This window comes from Lepus europaeus, chromosome 5 (genome assembly GCF_033115175.1).
Source record: "Lepus europaeus isolate LE1 chromosome 5, mLepTim1.pri, whole genome shotgun sequence".
Classification (NCBI taxonomy): Eukaryota; Metazoa; Chordata; class Mammalia; order Lagomorpha; family Leporidae; genus Lepus; species Lepus europaeus.
Window position 1 is genome coordinate 109,938,225 of NC_084831.1, and position 13,717 is coordinate 109,951,941.

At 42.3% G+C, this 13,717-nt stretch overlaps 2 protein-coding genes across 2 annotated transcripts in view; both read left to right on the forward strand.

Moving 5' to 3' along the window:
- Positions 1-1,564: 1,564 nt before the first annotated feature.
- LOC133760925 (elongin-C-like) lies at positions 1,565-1,991 on the forward strand. Its single transcript, XM_062193506.1, has one exon. The coding sequence runs from the start codon at positions 1,680-1,682 to the stop codon at positions 1,989-1,991; it is 312 nt and encodes a 103-aa protein (XP_062049490.1). The 5' UTR covers positions 1,565-1,679.
- A 9,724-nt stretch (positions 1,992-11,715) lies between these two features.
- Positions 11,716-13,717, forward strand: part of MAB21L3 (mab-21 like 3) — a 54,866-nt gene continuing 52,864 nt past the window's right edge. The window contains exon 1 of the mRNA XM_062192034.1: positions 11,716-11,877. The gene's annotated coding sequence lies outside the window, so the exon portion shown is untranslated. The remainder of the gene's footprint in view (positions 11,878-13,717) is intronic.

A 13,717-nucleotide genomic window follows, 5' to 3' on the forward strand; every position in this document is an offset into this window, starting at 1 on the left:
TTATGAAATTTTAAATTCTAGTCACAATTAAGTCTTTTCTTCTAAAAAGCAATAAGAACAATGTCAGACATGCTAGAGTTTGCAGGGTCAAAGGTCTTAGTAACAGGTTATGGAACACCCTCACTCCACAGAGACCTTGAAAGACACTGGGTATAATTTAGATGCACACGACGTCAGGAGAAAAAAACAGAAGGTTTTTAGCAGCAAGGGCTTGATCAGTTCAGAATTAGTTTCCTTGTAAAACATAATCATTTCATTGTAGAAGAATGGAGTGAATTTATATTAGTCTTGGGAACTAATAATAACATTGTAAATTTATGAGCTGATTTTAACAGAAAAAAATTATAGAAGAATACATTTATTTTAGAGGTAATATTATTAACTGTAGGGTGAGAAGAGGGGGCTGTTGTAGTGGATTATGTTAGAGCTTTTTGATAATTTTTTGGTCTCTGAGGTATAAAGAGTTATTAATTAAAATTTTTAAGCTCACACATGCATATTGTGTATGTGTGGAAAGGTAGTCGTAGTCATGCTTTGTCTTGGAATTACATTAAACTGTTGGGAATCACGGGGAAAAAAAAAAAAAGATACCAGGTTGCAGTTTCCTGCTGTTGTCAGTGAAAACCCAGCCTGCTGAGAAGCTCCTGTCATTCATCTGCTTTTAAGCATGGTGGGCGTTCTTTAATATTTAAGGATGGACACATAAAATAAAACAGACACGCCAGAAGAAAAAGTTCCTAGGGCCCTGCTTGAGTGTCTGCGCTCCGGACAGGTGTTTCTGTGGCAGGCAGTTGACAAACATACTTTCAGTAGATGATTTACAGTTTCAGCAAATATGTACGGAAATAATTAGCACCATTATATCAGAATTACAGCTTCCCATTAGAACTTACTCCTTCATACAAGTTCTGGCTCACTGATCTTTAATTTGCAAAGGCATGTACAAAGGAGTAGATTTTTCTTAGCTAAATAAAATGCAGGTATTTTGTCTTCTTGAGAATTTAATAAAAGATCACAAAGCAGGCCTTTTCTTTTGTCCTTACAAAATAGGTTAAGATGTACAGCAACACCTCTGAAAAGGTGGACCAATACAGACCCTGCTAGAAATTATGGGTAATGTGTGGGATAGAGGTTGTAGCAATGCCGGGGAGTCATAGGCACCAAAAGACTACTAGAAAATATTGTTAGAGAGGCTGGCATTGGGGCACAGGAGATTAAGCTGCCTCTTGCAATGCCAACATCCCATATGAGCACCAGTTCCAGTCCTGGCTGCTGCATTTCTAATCTGGCTCCCTGCTATTGCACCTGGGAAAGCAGCAAAGGATGGCCTGAGTGCTTGGGCCTTTGCACCCATGTGGGAGAACCAGATGCAGTTCCAGGCTCCTGGCTTTGGCCTTGTCCAGCTGTTGCAACCATTTGGAGAGTGAACTAGCAGATGGAAGATCAGTTGATCTCTCTGTCTCTGTCTCTCTCTCTCTCTCAACTCTGCTTTTCAAATTAATAAATAAATATTTAAAAATATTTTTAGAGGGGGTAGGCTGCTGGGGGTGGGGGAGTGGCCCTGAGTAGGGGCTGTGGCGGTTCGCAGGGACCTGGCTGCGGCGGCTGCGGTGGCTGTGGGGTTGTTGAGAAACTACTAAAGTTTCTGTGGAAGCAAAGTAGAGTTTCATAAGAACATAATGGATGGAGAGGAGAAAACGTATGGTGGCTGTGAAGGCCCTGATGCCATCTATGTCAAGTTGATATCTTCTGATGGTCATGAATTTATTGTAAAAAGAGAACATGCACTAACATCAGGAACAATTAAAGCCATGTTGAGTGGCCCAGGTCAGTTTGCTGAAAACGAAACCAATGAGTTCAGTTTTAGAGAGATCCCTTCACATGTGCTACCAAAAGTATGCATGTATTTTACCTACAAGGTTCGCTACACTAACAGCTCCACCGAGATTCCCGAATTCCCAATTGCACCTGAAATCGCCTGGAACTGCTGATGGCTACGAACTTCCTACATTGTTAAATAAAATAAATTATAAGAAACTGTTAACTTTTTCAGTATTTAAAAAAATATATTTTTAGAAAAATGCAGAGATGAGGCATTACGGAAAATCCATCAGTGAGTACATCAAAGGAGATCACCTCAATAGGTACAGAAATAGTTGAAAAAACCAAGCACCTGTTAAAAATCAAGTCATTAGCAGGCTAGGACCACAAGGAAGCTTCCTTCCTATCTGGGAGATGGTAGTAGATTTCTGTGAATTGGCACACGGCATCTTTTCACCTTTCTGGTACTTTGGCCTTAAGAATTTTTGTGGCCCACAGTAAGAAATACTTTTTCTATAGGTTAAGCATCCCTAGTCTTGGGGGGAAAAAAAAAACTAAAAGCTAAAAATTTTTGAGCACTGACGTGACATCACAAGTAGAAAAGTCTAAACTTCATGTGATGAGTTGCAATCCAAATACAAGTGCTAAGATCCATTTCCTCAGGCTATGTATGTAAGGCATATGTGAAACGCAAATGAATTCAGGGTTTAGACTTGGACTCCACACCCAGGGTCTCTCATGAGGAGTATGCAGGTTTTCCAGTCTGCTCCCAAGCGTTTTGGATAAGGGGTACTCACTCTGTTTTAATTCTCTCTCCTCGTACAAGATATACATATATAAAAGATATATACATGTATAAATGCATATGTAATGTGTGTAACTGTCATGAAACAATATGAGGGGACTTCAGAAGATTTATGGAAAATGGAATTAAAAGGTAAATCTGGGCACAAAAAAAATTTGAAATCCATGCATAGTTTTTTTTTTAATTATTTATATTTGAAAGAGATCTTCTATCTACTGATTCACCCCCCAAATGCCCACAACACCCAGGGCTGGTCCAGACTGAAGCTAGGAACCCAGAATTCAACCAGAATTCAGTCAAATACTTGGGCCATCAAGTGCTGCCTTACAGGTTGCACATTGACAGGTAGCTAGAATCAGAAGTAGAGCTTGGACTTCAGCCCAAGCACCCAGATAATGGGATGCAGGCATCCCAAGTTCACCTTACCTGCTGTGCAAACATGTGCCGATGCATGGTGTTTTCCACAGTTTGCATTTTCTCTGAATTCTTTAAAGAATCTCCATACTTACTACTGCTGGGTACACTGTGTTCTGCCCCGTTGCATTTGACAAAATGCCATTTGTGACCCACTAAGCTGATTTCCTAACCCAATAGCAGGTTGCAGCCTATTCTCCATCTTACACTGCAGAGACTGAACTCCTGTGCAACTAGGCTTCTAGGTGTGATTTAGTCTCAGGCAGTTACCGAAGGGGTTTGGAAAGCCATCATGAGGTGGAGGCCATAATTCTAATGAGTCTGTTTTTTCCTGTTGGCATCCACAGTGGTGACAAACCATTTGATTTTCTCAGGCTGTTATCAGTGTATGTGTTGACAGGAGCAACACTGATTAGAACTTTCCATAGATATTGACTGGAATTCTTTACATAGAGCCTAGAGTAATATGTTACTCAAGTGGAAAAGTAAAATTCCCAAAATACTCAAGACAGTCCTAAGAAAAGAAGAGCAAACAGGAGGATTGGCTTCCTGAATAGCAGAACTTCTGAAGCTGAAGTATTGGTTAGCAATAAATCAGAAGAACATAATAGGTATCCCATAAAAATGCCAATCATGTATAACAGTTTGGCATTTTAAAAATGTGGCATAGGGGCAGGTCTTTGGCATAACAGTTAAGACCCCACTTGGGATGCTTGCATCCCATATCTGTACCTGGATTCAGGTCCTGGCTGTACTCCTGATTCCAGCTGCCAGCTAATGGACACCCTGGGAGGCAGCTCAGGTACATGGCTCCCTGCCACCTACAAACCTGGATTGAATTCTGGGCTCCTGGCTTCCACCTGGCCCTGCCTTGGGAATGAATCAGCAGATGGGAAATCTCACTTTGTCTCTGTCTTCCAAATAAATAAATGAATTTTAAAACGTGGCATGGTGCATTGTTGGGAAAATAGCAAATTGCAAGTATTAAGGGAACAGTTGGGTCTCCATATCAAAGAGTAAAACTTCTCACTATAGCAAAAATTAATCTCAAATACAATGAAGGCCTAACTGAAGAAAAAGCAAAACTTTATTAGAAATGGATTTTTCAGACAAGAATAATCACAGACCATTTTTAAAAATTCATATATTTGTTAAAATTTAAAGCTTCATTCTCTATGAATGAACACAGTGTTGGAAGGGAAGTGTTTGGCCCAGTGGTTGACCTTGCTTAGATTCAAGTCCTGGCTCTGCTCGCAATTCCAGCTTCCCGTTCATGTCTACTGTGGGAGGCAGTATTGGTGGTTCAAGTAGTTGGGTATCCCTACCTCCCATGTGGGGACCTGGATTGAGTTCTAAGCTCCCAGCCCTGCCCTGGCCCAGTCAGCTACTGCAATCACTTGGGGAGTGAACTAGCAGATGGTAGATTCATATTCTTTATATCTCTCTCCCCAAATAAAAAATTTTTTTTAAAAAAAGAAAAGAATACTAAAAAATATTTGTGACATAGAAGAGTAACGGTTAATATCTGTATCATATAAAGAATTCCTGCCTGTCAAAAAGAAAGCAGGAAAAATATTGGGCAATCCACAGATGAAAAGATGTTCAACCTCACTACATAATCAGGAAGATGCAAATTGAAACAACATTAAGATATCATTTAAGGAGGTGGCACTGTGGCATAACGGGTTAAGCCACTGCCTTCAGTGCCAGCATCCCATATGGGCGGCTGTTTGAATCCTGGTTACTCTACTTATGATCCAGCTTCCTGCTTATGTGCCTGAGAAAGCAGCGGAAGATGGATGGCCCAAGTGCTTAGGCCCCTGCACAAGTGTGGGAGACCTGGAAGAAGCTCCTGACTCCTGGCTTCAGTCTGGCTCAGCCCTGGCTGTTGTAGCCATTTGGGGAGTGAACCAGCAGATTGAAGATTCTCTCTCTCTCTCTCTCTCTGTGTGTGTGTGTGTGTGTGTATGTCTTTCAAACAACTTTTTAAAAATATATATCATTTAAAATCTATTAGATGGAGGGAAAATATCAGAATATCAAATCTTGACACTGTGAAGAAGGAATTTACTGACATCCTGACAGAAGCATAAGTTTATACATCAACTAGGTTGTCCTTAGCAGCTCAGGGTGAAGAAGTACATATTCTGTGATTCAGAAATTCTGCATATGTCTCTGTGTGTGTGTGTGTGTGTATGCATGGAACAGTTTTCAAAAATATTTTACTGTAACCTATTGCATGAAAAATGTTTCACTTTGTGACACAGAGTACATATACCCACCTAGGTACATACCCATATGTATATTATACTGTAACTGAGATGGTTTCATAAAACAACTACTCTTAGCATATGCACTGCATTGTATATTCTAGTCTACTATACTTCAAAGAAAAAATACTGCTGAAGACACACTAAAATGATTTCATATTTGTGACCAAGTTAAAGCATGCAGTTGGAAAACAGTCAAGTGTTACCGTTAGTATCTACATTAGTATTAGCCCAATGCACATATGTGCAAGGAGCTATGTATAGAGATGTCCACTACAGCATTATTAGTTGTAATAAAACAATGAAACTAAATACCTTCTGTAGGGAAATGTGTGTAAACTTCATATGCGTCGGATGGAATGAAAAGTCTTCTGTGGATCTCGGCATTGAGCAGAAGGTTGGCAGATTTTCCTGGGTCACTGTCAGTTCATGGTTAAATTCTCTAGTGAATGGCTCAAGTACTTATTAAGCGATTCAAGTTTTTTACATGTCATACTTTAAGTCAACACTATTGATATTTGGTAGCAAAAATATAGATGTTTCACTGTTACTCCCACTGGATAAAGTTATCCCTCGGGGTTGGTGTGGGCACTATAGGCTAAATTACATCTCAAATTAAAAAAATTAATAAATTGCCTTTTGCATAGAAGAATATTGAGGTTCATGCATAGGATATGTGTATATACATACAATATGTTTCCTTGCATGTCATCATCATGCATTTACATGAGTTTTTTTAAGGCGCATCTTCATACAGGATATTTGCTTTCCCACTTGCTATTAAGGGGGAATGCATCCATTTAGCTGTGTGGCAGGGTCACATTGTATGTGAATGTCAAAGAAGAGGGAATAGAACATGCTTCACACTGCCTACAACTGCAGCATGATCTGCCTAGCAACACCCTACCCTCTCTAACTTTTTCTGTGGGTACTGAAGAAACACTACTAACCAAGGACTTTGCCTCCCCACACTGCTGTTCTTTTTGGAGGAAATGAAGACTGCCTGTGATCAGCAAGTGCTTACTTGAGGTGCCTTTTGGGTTGTCCACATCCCATATCCAAGTGCCTGGTTCACTTCCCAGCTACTCCAGCTTCATGCTAAGGTGCAACTTGGGCAGCAGCAGGTGATGGCCTAAGTACTTGAATCCATGCTACCCATATGGGAGCTCTGGATTGAGGTCCAAGGCTCCTGGCTTCTGTCTGGCCCAGCCCTGGTTGTGGGCATTTGGGGGAATTAACCTGTGGATGGAAAATCTCCCTGCCTCCTGCCTCTCCTCCCTTCCTTTATCTTCCCAATAAAATGAAAATAAAAAGTTTAAAGCCTCATCCTTCAATTTCCTTGATAATACAAAATAAATGAACAGTGAACTGAAATAAATTAAGTCCTTGCCTCTAATGCAGTGTAGCTATGATGAAAAACTGAAATCTGAAGCTTATTGGAAGAAAATTGACAGAGAACTGTTTGCTTTCAAATACTACTTTTATTGTATTGCTTATTGTAATTAATTTTCCACTGTAGTTTCCTATGAATGGGTGCTAAGACCAGCAGAGAAGGAAGAGGGTGAGGAAGAGTGGGAATATTTGCTTTACAGGAAAATGGCTGCAGGAAAGGCAGTGGTTAGAAAACACAGAACAAAACCACCTCCCCATAAAGAATACTCCCAGGGGCCTTTTTAGTTTACATAAGCACTAGGGCATTGTATTCGTTTCCACGATTGCTGTTACAATGAATTATCCTGAACTTAGTGGCTTTGGACAAGACAAATATATTCCATGACAGTTGTGGAGGTTAGAATATCAGATGAGTCCTAGGGAGCTAAAGTGAAGATGTTAGCACCACTGGGCTCTGGGTTCTCCAGGGCAGATTCCATTCCTTAGAGGTTGTTGCATTCCTTGGTCCTGACCACATCACTCGAGTCCCTGCTCTGTCATCACAGAGCCTTCTGCTCACTTTGATCTCCTTTACCCCTCTAAGAGGGCGTGTATATTACATCAGCCCACCCAGGGGTTCCTACTCATCTTCCCCATCTGAGATCCTTACCTGTGAGTTTCCTTTTGCAGTTAGAGGTCACCTTCCCAGGGCCTGGGATGAGGATGTGTGTCATTCAGCCTAGCGCACATTTCGGGAAGTGTGAGTACATTGGACTGCAGTCATCCATGTGTATTGTAAAGTAAATGGAAGCTGTCATGTCTGGAGAAGCCAGTCTTTGGTAACAGCCTCAAACCTGCAATTATTATTGTTTTAATCAACCCATTTGGCTAAGCTTAAGGTCTTTCATTGAGACCTATTGTCACATTGTTTGAAAGCACAGCTTGCTTAGAAAGAGGTAAAGCCCAGTAAGGTTTTGTAATTTCTAACAGTTGTCTTACCACTCTGTATTTTTCCATTTGAGTGCTCACTTGGCTTTCTTTTTTCCCACTGCATTTCAGTCTGTAGGAGTGAACCTGGTGCATCAGAGCATTCGGATATTTTTGAAGGAATACATGACTCTCCCACTATCATTTCCTATAGCTCTGTTGCTACGTTGAACTCAAAGGCAAAATGGGTTAACTAGCATAATGTTTGAGACATGGTAGACGTTCGTTAAATATTTAAGTCAATGGATGACTAGACACGAGGCACTGATTTAATTGGCACATCTAGTAATGTATTCAAAAGGGAAACTCTTCTCCAAAATCAATTTGAGAAAACATCTATGGGTTATTTCATTCTGAGAAAGCTACTTATAGATAACTAGAAGACTCATTCCACCTTAATTCACTTTACCCAGTCTCACAATATTGTGCAAAATTATAATTTGGATTAGAGTATACTTGAAAGAGAAGTGATACTTTTTTAAAAAAATTATTTATTTAAAAGGCACAGTAACAGAGAGACGCAGAGAGAGAGAGGATTTCCTTGTGCTGGTTCACTCCCCAAATGGCCTCAATGGCTGGATCTGGAAGCCAGAAGACTAGCACTCTATCCAGGTCTGTCATGTGAGTGGCAGGGACCATCATCTGCTGCTTTCCCAGGTGCATTAGCAGGGAGCTGAATCAAAAGCAGATCAACCAGGAATCGAACCAGTGCACCAGATACAGGAGACTGATGTTGCAAGCAGCAGCATAAGCCACTGTGCCACAACACCAGCCCCAGAAGTGATCCTTTTGAACAAGGTTTAAGATATCTACCTTGAGAGTGGAAATAAGCACAGAAGGGTTGATTATTAAGTAATAACATTGTGTGTGTTCTTACAGACTTACTACCAGAGCACCATCCAGCCTACTGAGCTGTAGAATAAATGGTCATTTTTTTCCTTTCAACTGAGAGATCTCCCTGCCTAATAGAGGGATGACTTGCTCTAGGGACGTATTCTTTGTAGTAATTCCTGGGATAGTCTTCAATGTTGTAACATTCAGCTCTTTTAAAATCATTCACCCAATGGAAACAGTGTATAAAAACAGTGTATACAAAGCCCAGTAATACTGTTGGTTTGATTCCAGGCATTTAAGGATCAGTACCTTAAGAAAGAAAAATCATTAGATGTTTAAATCAGTGTTTAGATTTTCTGTTTGCCAGCTAACCCAGAAGCTGCTTCTCCAGTGTTGAACAAAGTGTAGGTCACCTTTGATTTGTCAGAGGAGTGAGTTCCTGAAAACAACTGAGAATGAGGCCTACCTGGGATGTTTGACAGGCTGGTGATGCCCCCATCCTGTGACATCTCAGGAAAAGGTATTTATGAATTGATAAGTAAACTCCAAAACATCTTCCAAGGCCAAAAAAATGCTGTTGGGCTGTTGAATTCCATTGCTGTTGACTCACTATTGTCATAGCAGAACCAGCATAGCAGACGCACTCTCACCATGAAAGAATTTATGCTCTTCCCTTGAATCCCCCTGGAGAGGGGAAGGCTTGATAAGGATCAGCTGATAAGGAGACTAGATGGCGAGGTTAAAGGTCTAGGACCTGGGGCAACAGCAGAGAGCTAAGCGAGTGTTATTTTGGTCACAGGGAGTGAAGTGTTAGTGTTGGGCAGAGGAGCAGAATCATTAATAAGCTTTGAAGGCAGAGGTCATAAAGTGACACCAAGTGAGAAACAGTGACAGCCTGAGCTTTGGACATCTTCCGTTGCCTTTCAAGGACTTCGGACCAGCCTAAAGGCTTCCGGCTTTATCCACAGGAACATGTGCGTGGCAGTCAAACGATCTCTTCAACAAGCTTCTAGTAGTCAAGAGACTATTTCAGGGAAAAATCACATTTCTTTACTTGCCAGATGTTTTGAGTACCCACCAAGTGCCAGTTCCTCTGGGTGCTGGATTCTAAGAGATGATAAATATGTTTGGGTCTGTTTGCTGGTGATGAGGAAGAGGAGGGGTTGGGGAACATTGATGGTCTTCAAGACCACACCTTGAGTTCCCAGCATCATGGCACCATATTAACTACATCTCATGGTTATGTCAGAGAATTCTCACAAGGCTGTAAAGTAGCTTTTTAATCCCTGCTTTGTTGATGAAAGCAATTAAATCAAGCAATGCCAGGTAACTTTCTCAGAGTCACAGCTAGTAAGTAGCAATGCTAGATGGAGTTCCCACTATTCATATGTCAGGTCCACATTCTTAATTACCCCTGCTGCCTTGCCTGCTAGCAAGGAGTTCATTCAAGAGGAGAGAAGGGACCAGGTGTGTTTCAAAGGGCATTAGAAATGGCTCCAGCATCTCCCTGGCTTTTGGGACAAGAGGAAGAGGTTGAGAAGAGCAGACACTGGTGAGTCCTAAGGAAGCAAAGGCCCAGATATTTTGATGAGCTCTTTCTGGAGTCCACTCTGTAGGGTTCTAATTAGTGAGGGTTTCTCTGTGTCTTTTAGGACCATTGAGATTTTTCTCTCCAGAATGAAATGAGTGGAGGAGCATACTTGTCAATCCAGAATGTGGATTGAGACCTTCAAGATTCAGGCTGCTTGTGGATAGACCGAATCCAGTTTAGGATCTCAAAGAGGAGATAGCAAAATTCAGCTCCATCACTCCAGGGGGCCCCTTTGGGATTGCTGTCATAATTTGGTTTGAGGAAACCATTAACCTGCCACCCCTCCCGGTACATTCAGGAGGTACCAAGGGCCTGCTGTGTGCCAGGCATTGTATTAGGCTTGGGGTTGTCACAGGCCAGTGGAGTGGCTTTTTCAAGCCTCAAGCCTTCCCAGAGTCTTTGACTTGAATGTGATGAGCAGAGGAAAAATTGGGAGAGGGGCTTGAAGTACCGCAGAAATGAAAGACCTGGGTGAAGTTAGAGAAAATTGCAGGTCCAGGTCTGGCAAGCTAGCTTTTTACAGAACTGGATTTCTTTCCAGGGTGGATCTGGAAATCAGGGTGCTGCTTGGGATGCCTGCATCCCATATCAGAGTGCCTGGGTTCAAGCCCCTGCTCCTCTTCCAGCTTCCTGTAGTTGTCCACCCAGGGAGATAACAAGTCATGGTTCAAGTACTTAAGTCCCTAGCCCCCATGCGGGAGACCTGGATTGAGTTCCAGGATCCCCACCTTGGACCTTGCCCAACCCCAGCTGTTTGAGTGCATTTGGGGAGTGAACCTAGAGATGAAAGACAAACCCCCCCCCACCCCCCCCCCCACCCGTGTCCTGTTTCTTTTCCTTTCTACCTGCCTTTCAAACACACACAATTTAGAAGTGGATGTCAGGGAAGGGTTTTTTGAGAAAGGAGACCTCACGCCGAGATTTCTTCTGGGTCCAAGAATTCCAAGCCACAAAGAATTCTAAGTTAACTTCTGAGCTATCCCTCGGCCTGTGCTTTAATTATGCTAAAACCTGTCTTTAATTATGCTAAAGCCTGTCGTCTGGGGAGAGGAAGCTCCCACTATCTGCACAGGGCACATAAACATTTCCTCTTGGGAGTACCCTCTTCCTTATCAGATCAGCCACACTGTGAAGGCCCAGAGCAAAGTAGACCTTCCCTGGAGCCACCAGCTTTTCTTTCACCTTCCTCTTCACGTGTATGTGAGGCTTAGTAGCTGCTGGCTTTGGAGTAGTTCAACGTATTCCCCAAAGACACTTTGAGTACCCTCGCAAGTCCTCATCTGTAATAGGAAATGCTAACAATGCTGCCTTTAATTGTGCTGTGATGATTACTGAGAGACGCCTGTGTGTGAAATTCCAAGTGCTGCAATCAGTTGTACCATTTAGAAACCAACAGTGATTTTAAAACAAAAGATCGAAAGCACACATTTCGAAAAGTGTTTTTATTGAACTGGCCGCTCGTGGTGTCATACTTTTCCTCAAAAAAGCAGTTGATGGGAAAATGTTGCAAGAAAACTCGAGCCGCTTCACTTGCCAACCAATAACGTAACTGAGGAAGTATGACTTTTAAAAGAACATTTCCCTCTTCTTTATTGTCTGTGGTTTTCACTCCGTGCGTACGTGTTGGCTGCCTTCCCCCAGAGGGAAGCGACTGCCCTCCCCTTTTCCCTGGAATCCGGGAGGAGACTGCAGCCTCCTGGCGGGAGCAGTGGATTACATAAAAACCGTCGCCTCTGACCCTGGCCAACAGACCTCTCTCCCTCTTTTGGACTCAAGTTGGAGGGGTAAGTGCTGGGGGACAGGTAACTGGGACTGTGTGTGTGTGTGTGTGTATTGGGTCTGCGGCTGTACAAGGGAGCTGGAGAGGGAAAGCCAGGAGCAGTGACACGGGTTGTGTCGTGCTCTGGAGAGAGGAGGATCCTTGAAAATTCCTTCTGGCCGCAGGGGTGCTCAGGAAGTATGACCTGGCTCCCAGAAGGCTTGGGTCAAGAGAGGAGCTAGGACTCACACTCAGCCATTCCAATGTGGAGTATTGCAGGTATCCTAAGCACTGCCCGACCTGCTAAGCCAAATGCTCACTCTTCTGTGGTTCTCTCTCTCTCTCTCTCTTTTTTAAAAAGATTGATTGATTGATTGATTGATTGGAAAGACAGAATTACAGAGAGGCAGAGGCAGGGAGAAAGAGAGAGGTCACCCATCGACTTGAACTGGCCCCCATATGGGATGCTAGCACTGCAGGCAGTGGGTTTACCCGCTACGCCACAGCGCTGGCCCTTCTATGGTTCTTTTTAAGGGCTGCAAGGTCTTGCATTACATGGCTATATTAAATTTATTTAGCCAATGTCTAATTGCTAGATATTTTAGCTTAGTTTTTCCTTTTGTAAATGAGGCATACAGAAGGTTGGCATTCCTTTCTTGTTTCCTTCAGATAAATTAAGATACAAATTCACTGGGTCAATGGGGATGATTTTTAAAATTTTGATGAAAATCTTTATATCAAATTATAATGTCATTGTTAATAGATGAGGGCAAGATTCCCCACAGCACCCTAAAACACTTACCTTTTTCTTATTTTTGGCAGATTATCAAATTATAGGTGGAGTAGATGAGGGGGGATAGCTCATTGTTAGGGCTTAATTTGCATGTTTTGATAACTAAAGTTGTGGTCATTTTGTTTATTTGCCATTTGTATTTCTTTTATGGATTCCTATTCCAGTTCTTGGCTCATTCTATGTTTTGAAACTTTTTTAAAATTGTTATCTGAAGTTTAAAATTGTTATCTGAAGTTTTTACCACCTTTGGCTTGTGGCACTCACATACACAAATTCAGATGAATGGTTATCTCCATCTTCTGACTCTTTTTATGATTTTTATTTATTTATTTATTTTTAATTTTATTTTTTGACAGGCAGAGTGGACAGTGAGAGAGAGAGAGAGACAGAGAGAAAGGTCTTCCTTTTGCCGTTGGTTCACCCTCCAATGGCCACCGCGGCCTGCGCGCTGCGGCCGGCGCACCGTGCTGATCCAATGGCAGGAGCCAGGTGCTTCTCCTGGTCTCCCATGGGGTGCAGGGCCCAAGCACTTGGGCCATCCTCCACTGCACTCCCTGGCCACAGCAGAGAGCTGGCCTGGAAGAGGGGCAACCAGGATAGAATCCGGCACCCCGACCGGGACTAGAACCCGGTGTGCCGGCGCCGCAAGGCAGAGGATTAGCCTAGTGAGCTGTGGCGCCGGCTTTCTTTTTATGATTTTTAAAAAGATTTTATTTCTTTATCTTTTCCTTATCTTATGCAGGCCTAGCTTTACTCTTTCTCTGAGTGTTTTCTCTCTCACGCTTGCTCATCTTTGTCTTGTCCCCACCAATTATAAATGCCAGCTTTATCTCGGCCTTGAGGACCCATAGCTGGGACAGTTAAGTTTCTTTAGGCAGAAGAAGGATTAGGTTGAGAGGAAATGGAAGTCAGGAGAATTCAACTTTATGAGTAGCATTTTGTCTGTTGCCCTTTTTAATAAAAGAACAGCAGCAAAACATGACACATGTTTTGATTTGTAAAGTCTGGATATGTGGACCCAGGAGTGTTTTCTGTGTTTTTTTGGTGCCCTATAAAAAATTTTATGGGAACT

Bases quoted from the DNA above. Each gene is read 5' to 3' on its own strand.
- LOC133760925 (XM_062193506.1), top strand. From the start codon at position 1,680: ATGGATGGAGAGGAGAAAACGTATGGTGGCTGTGAAGGCCCTGATGCC.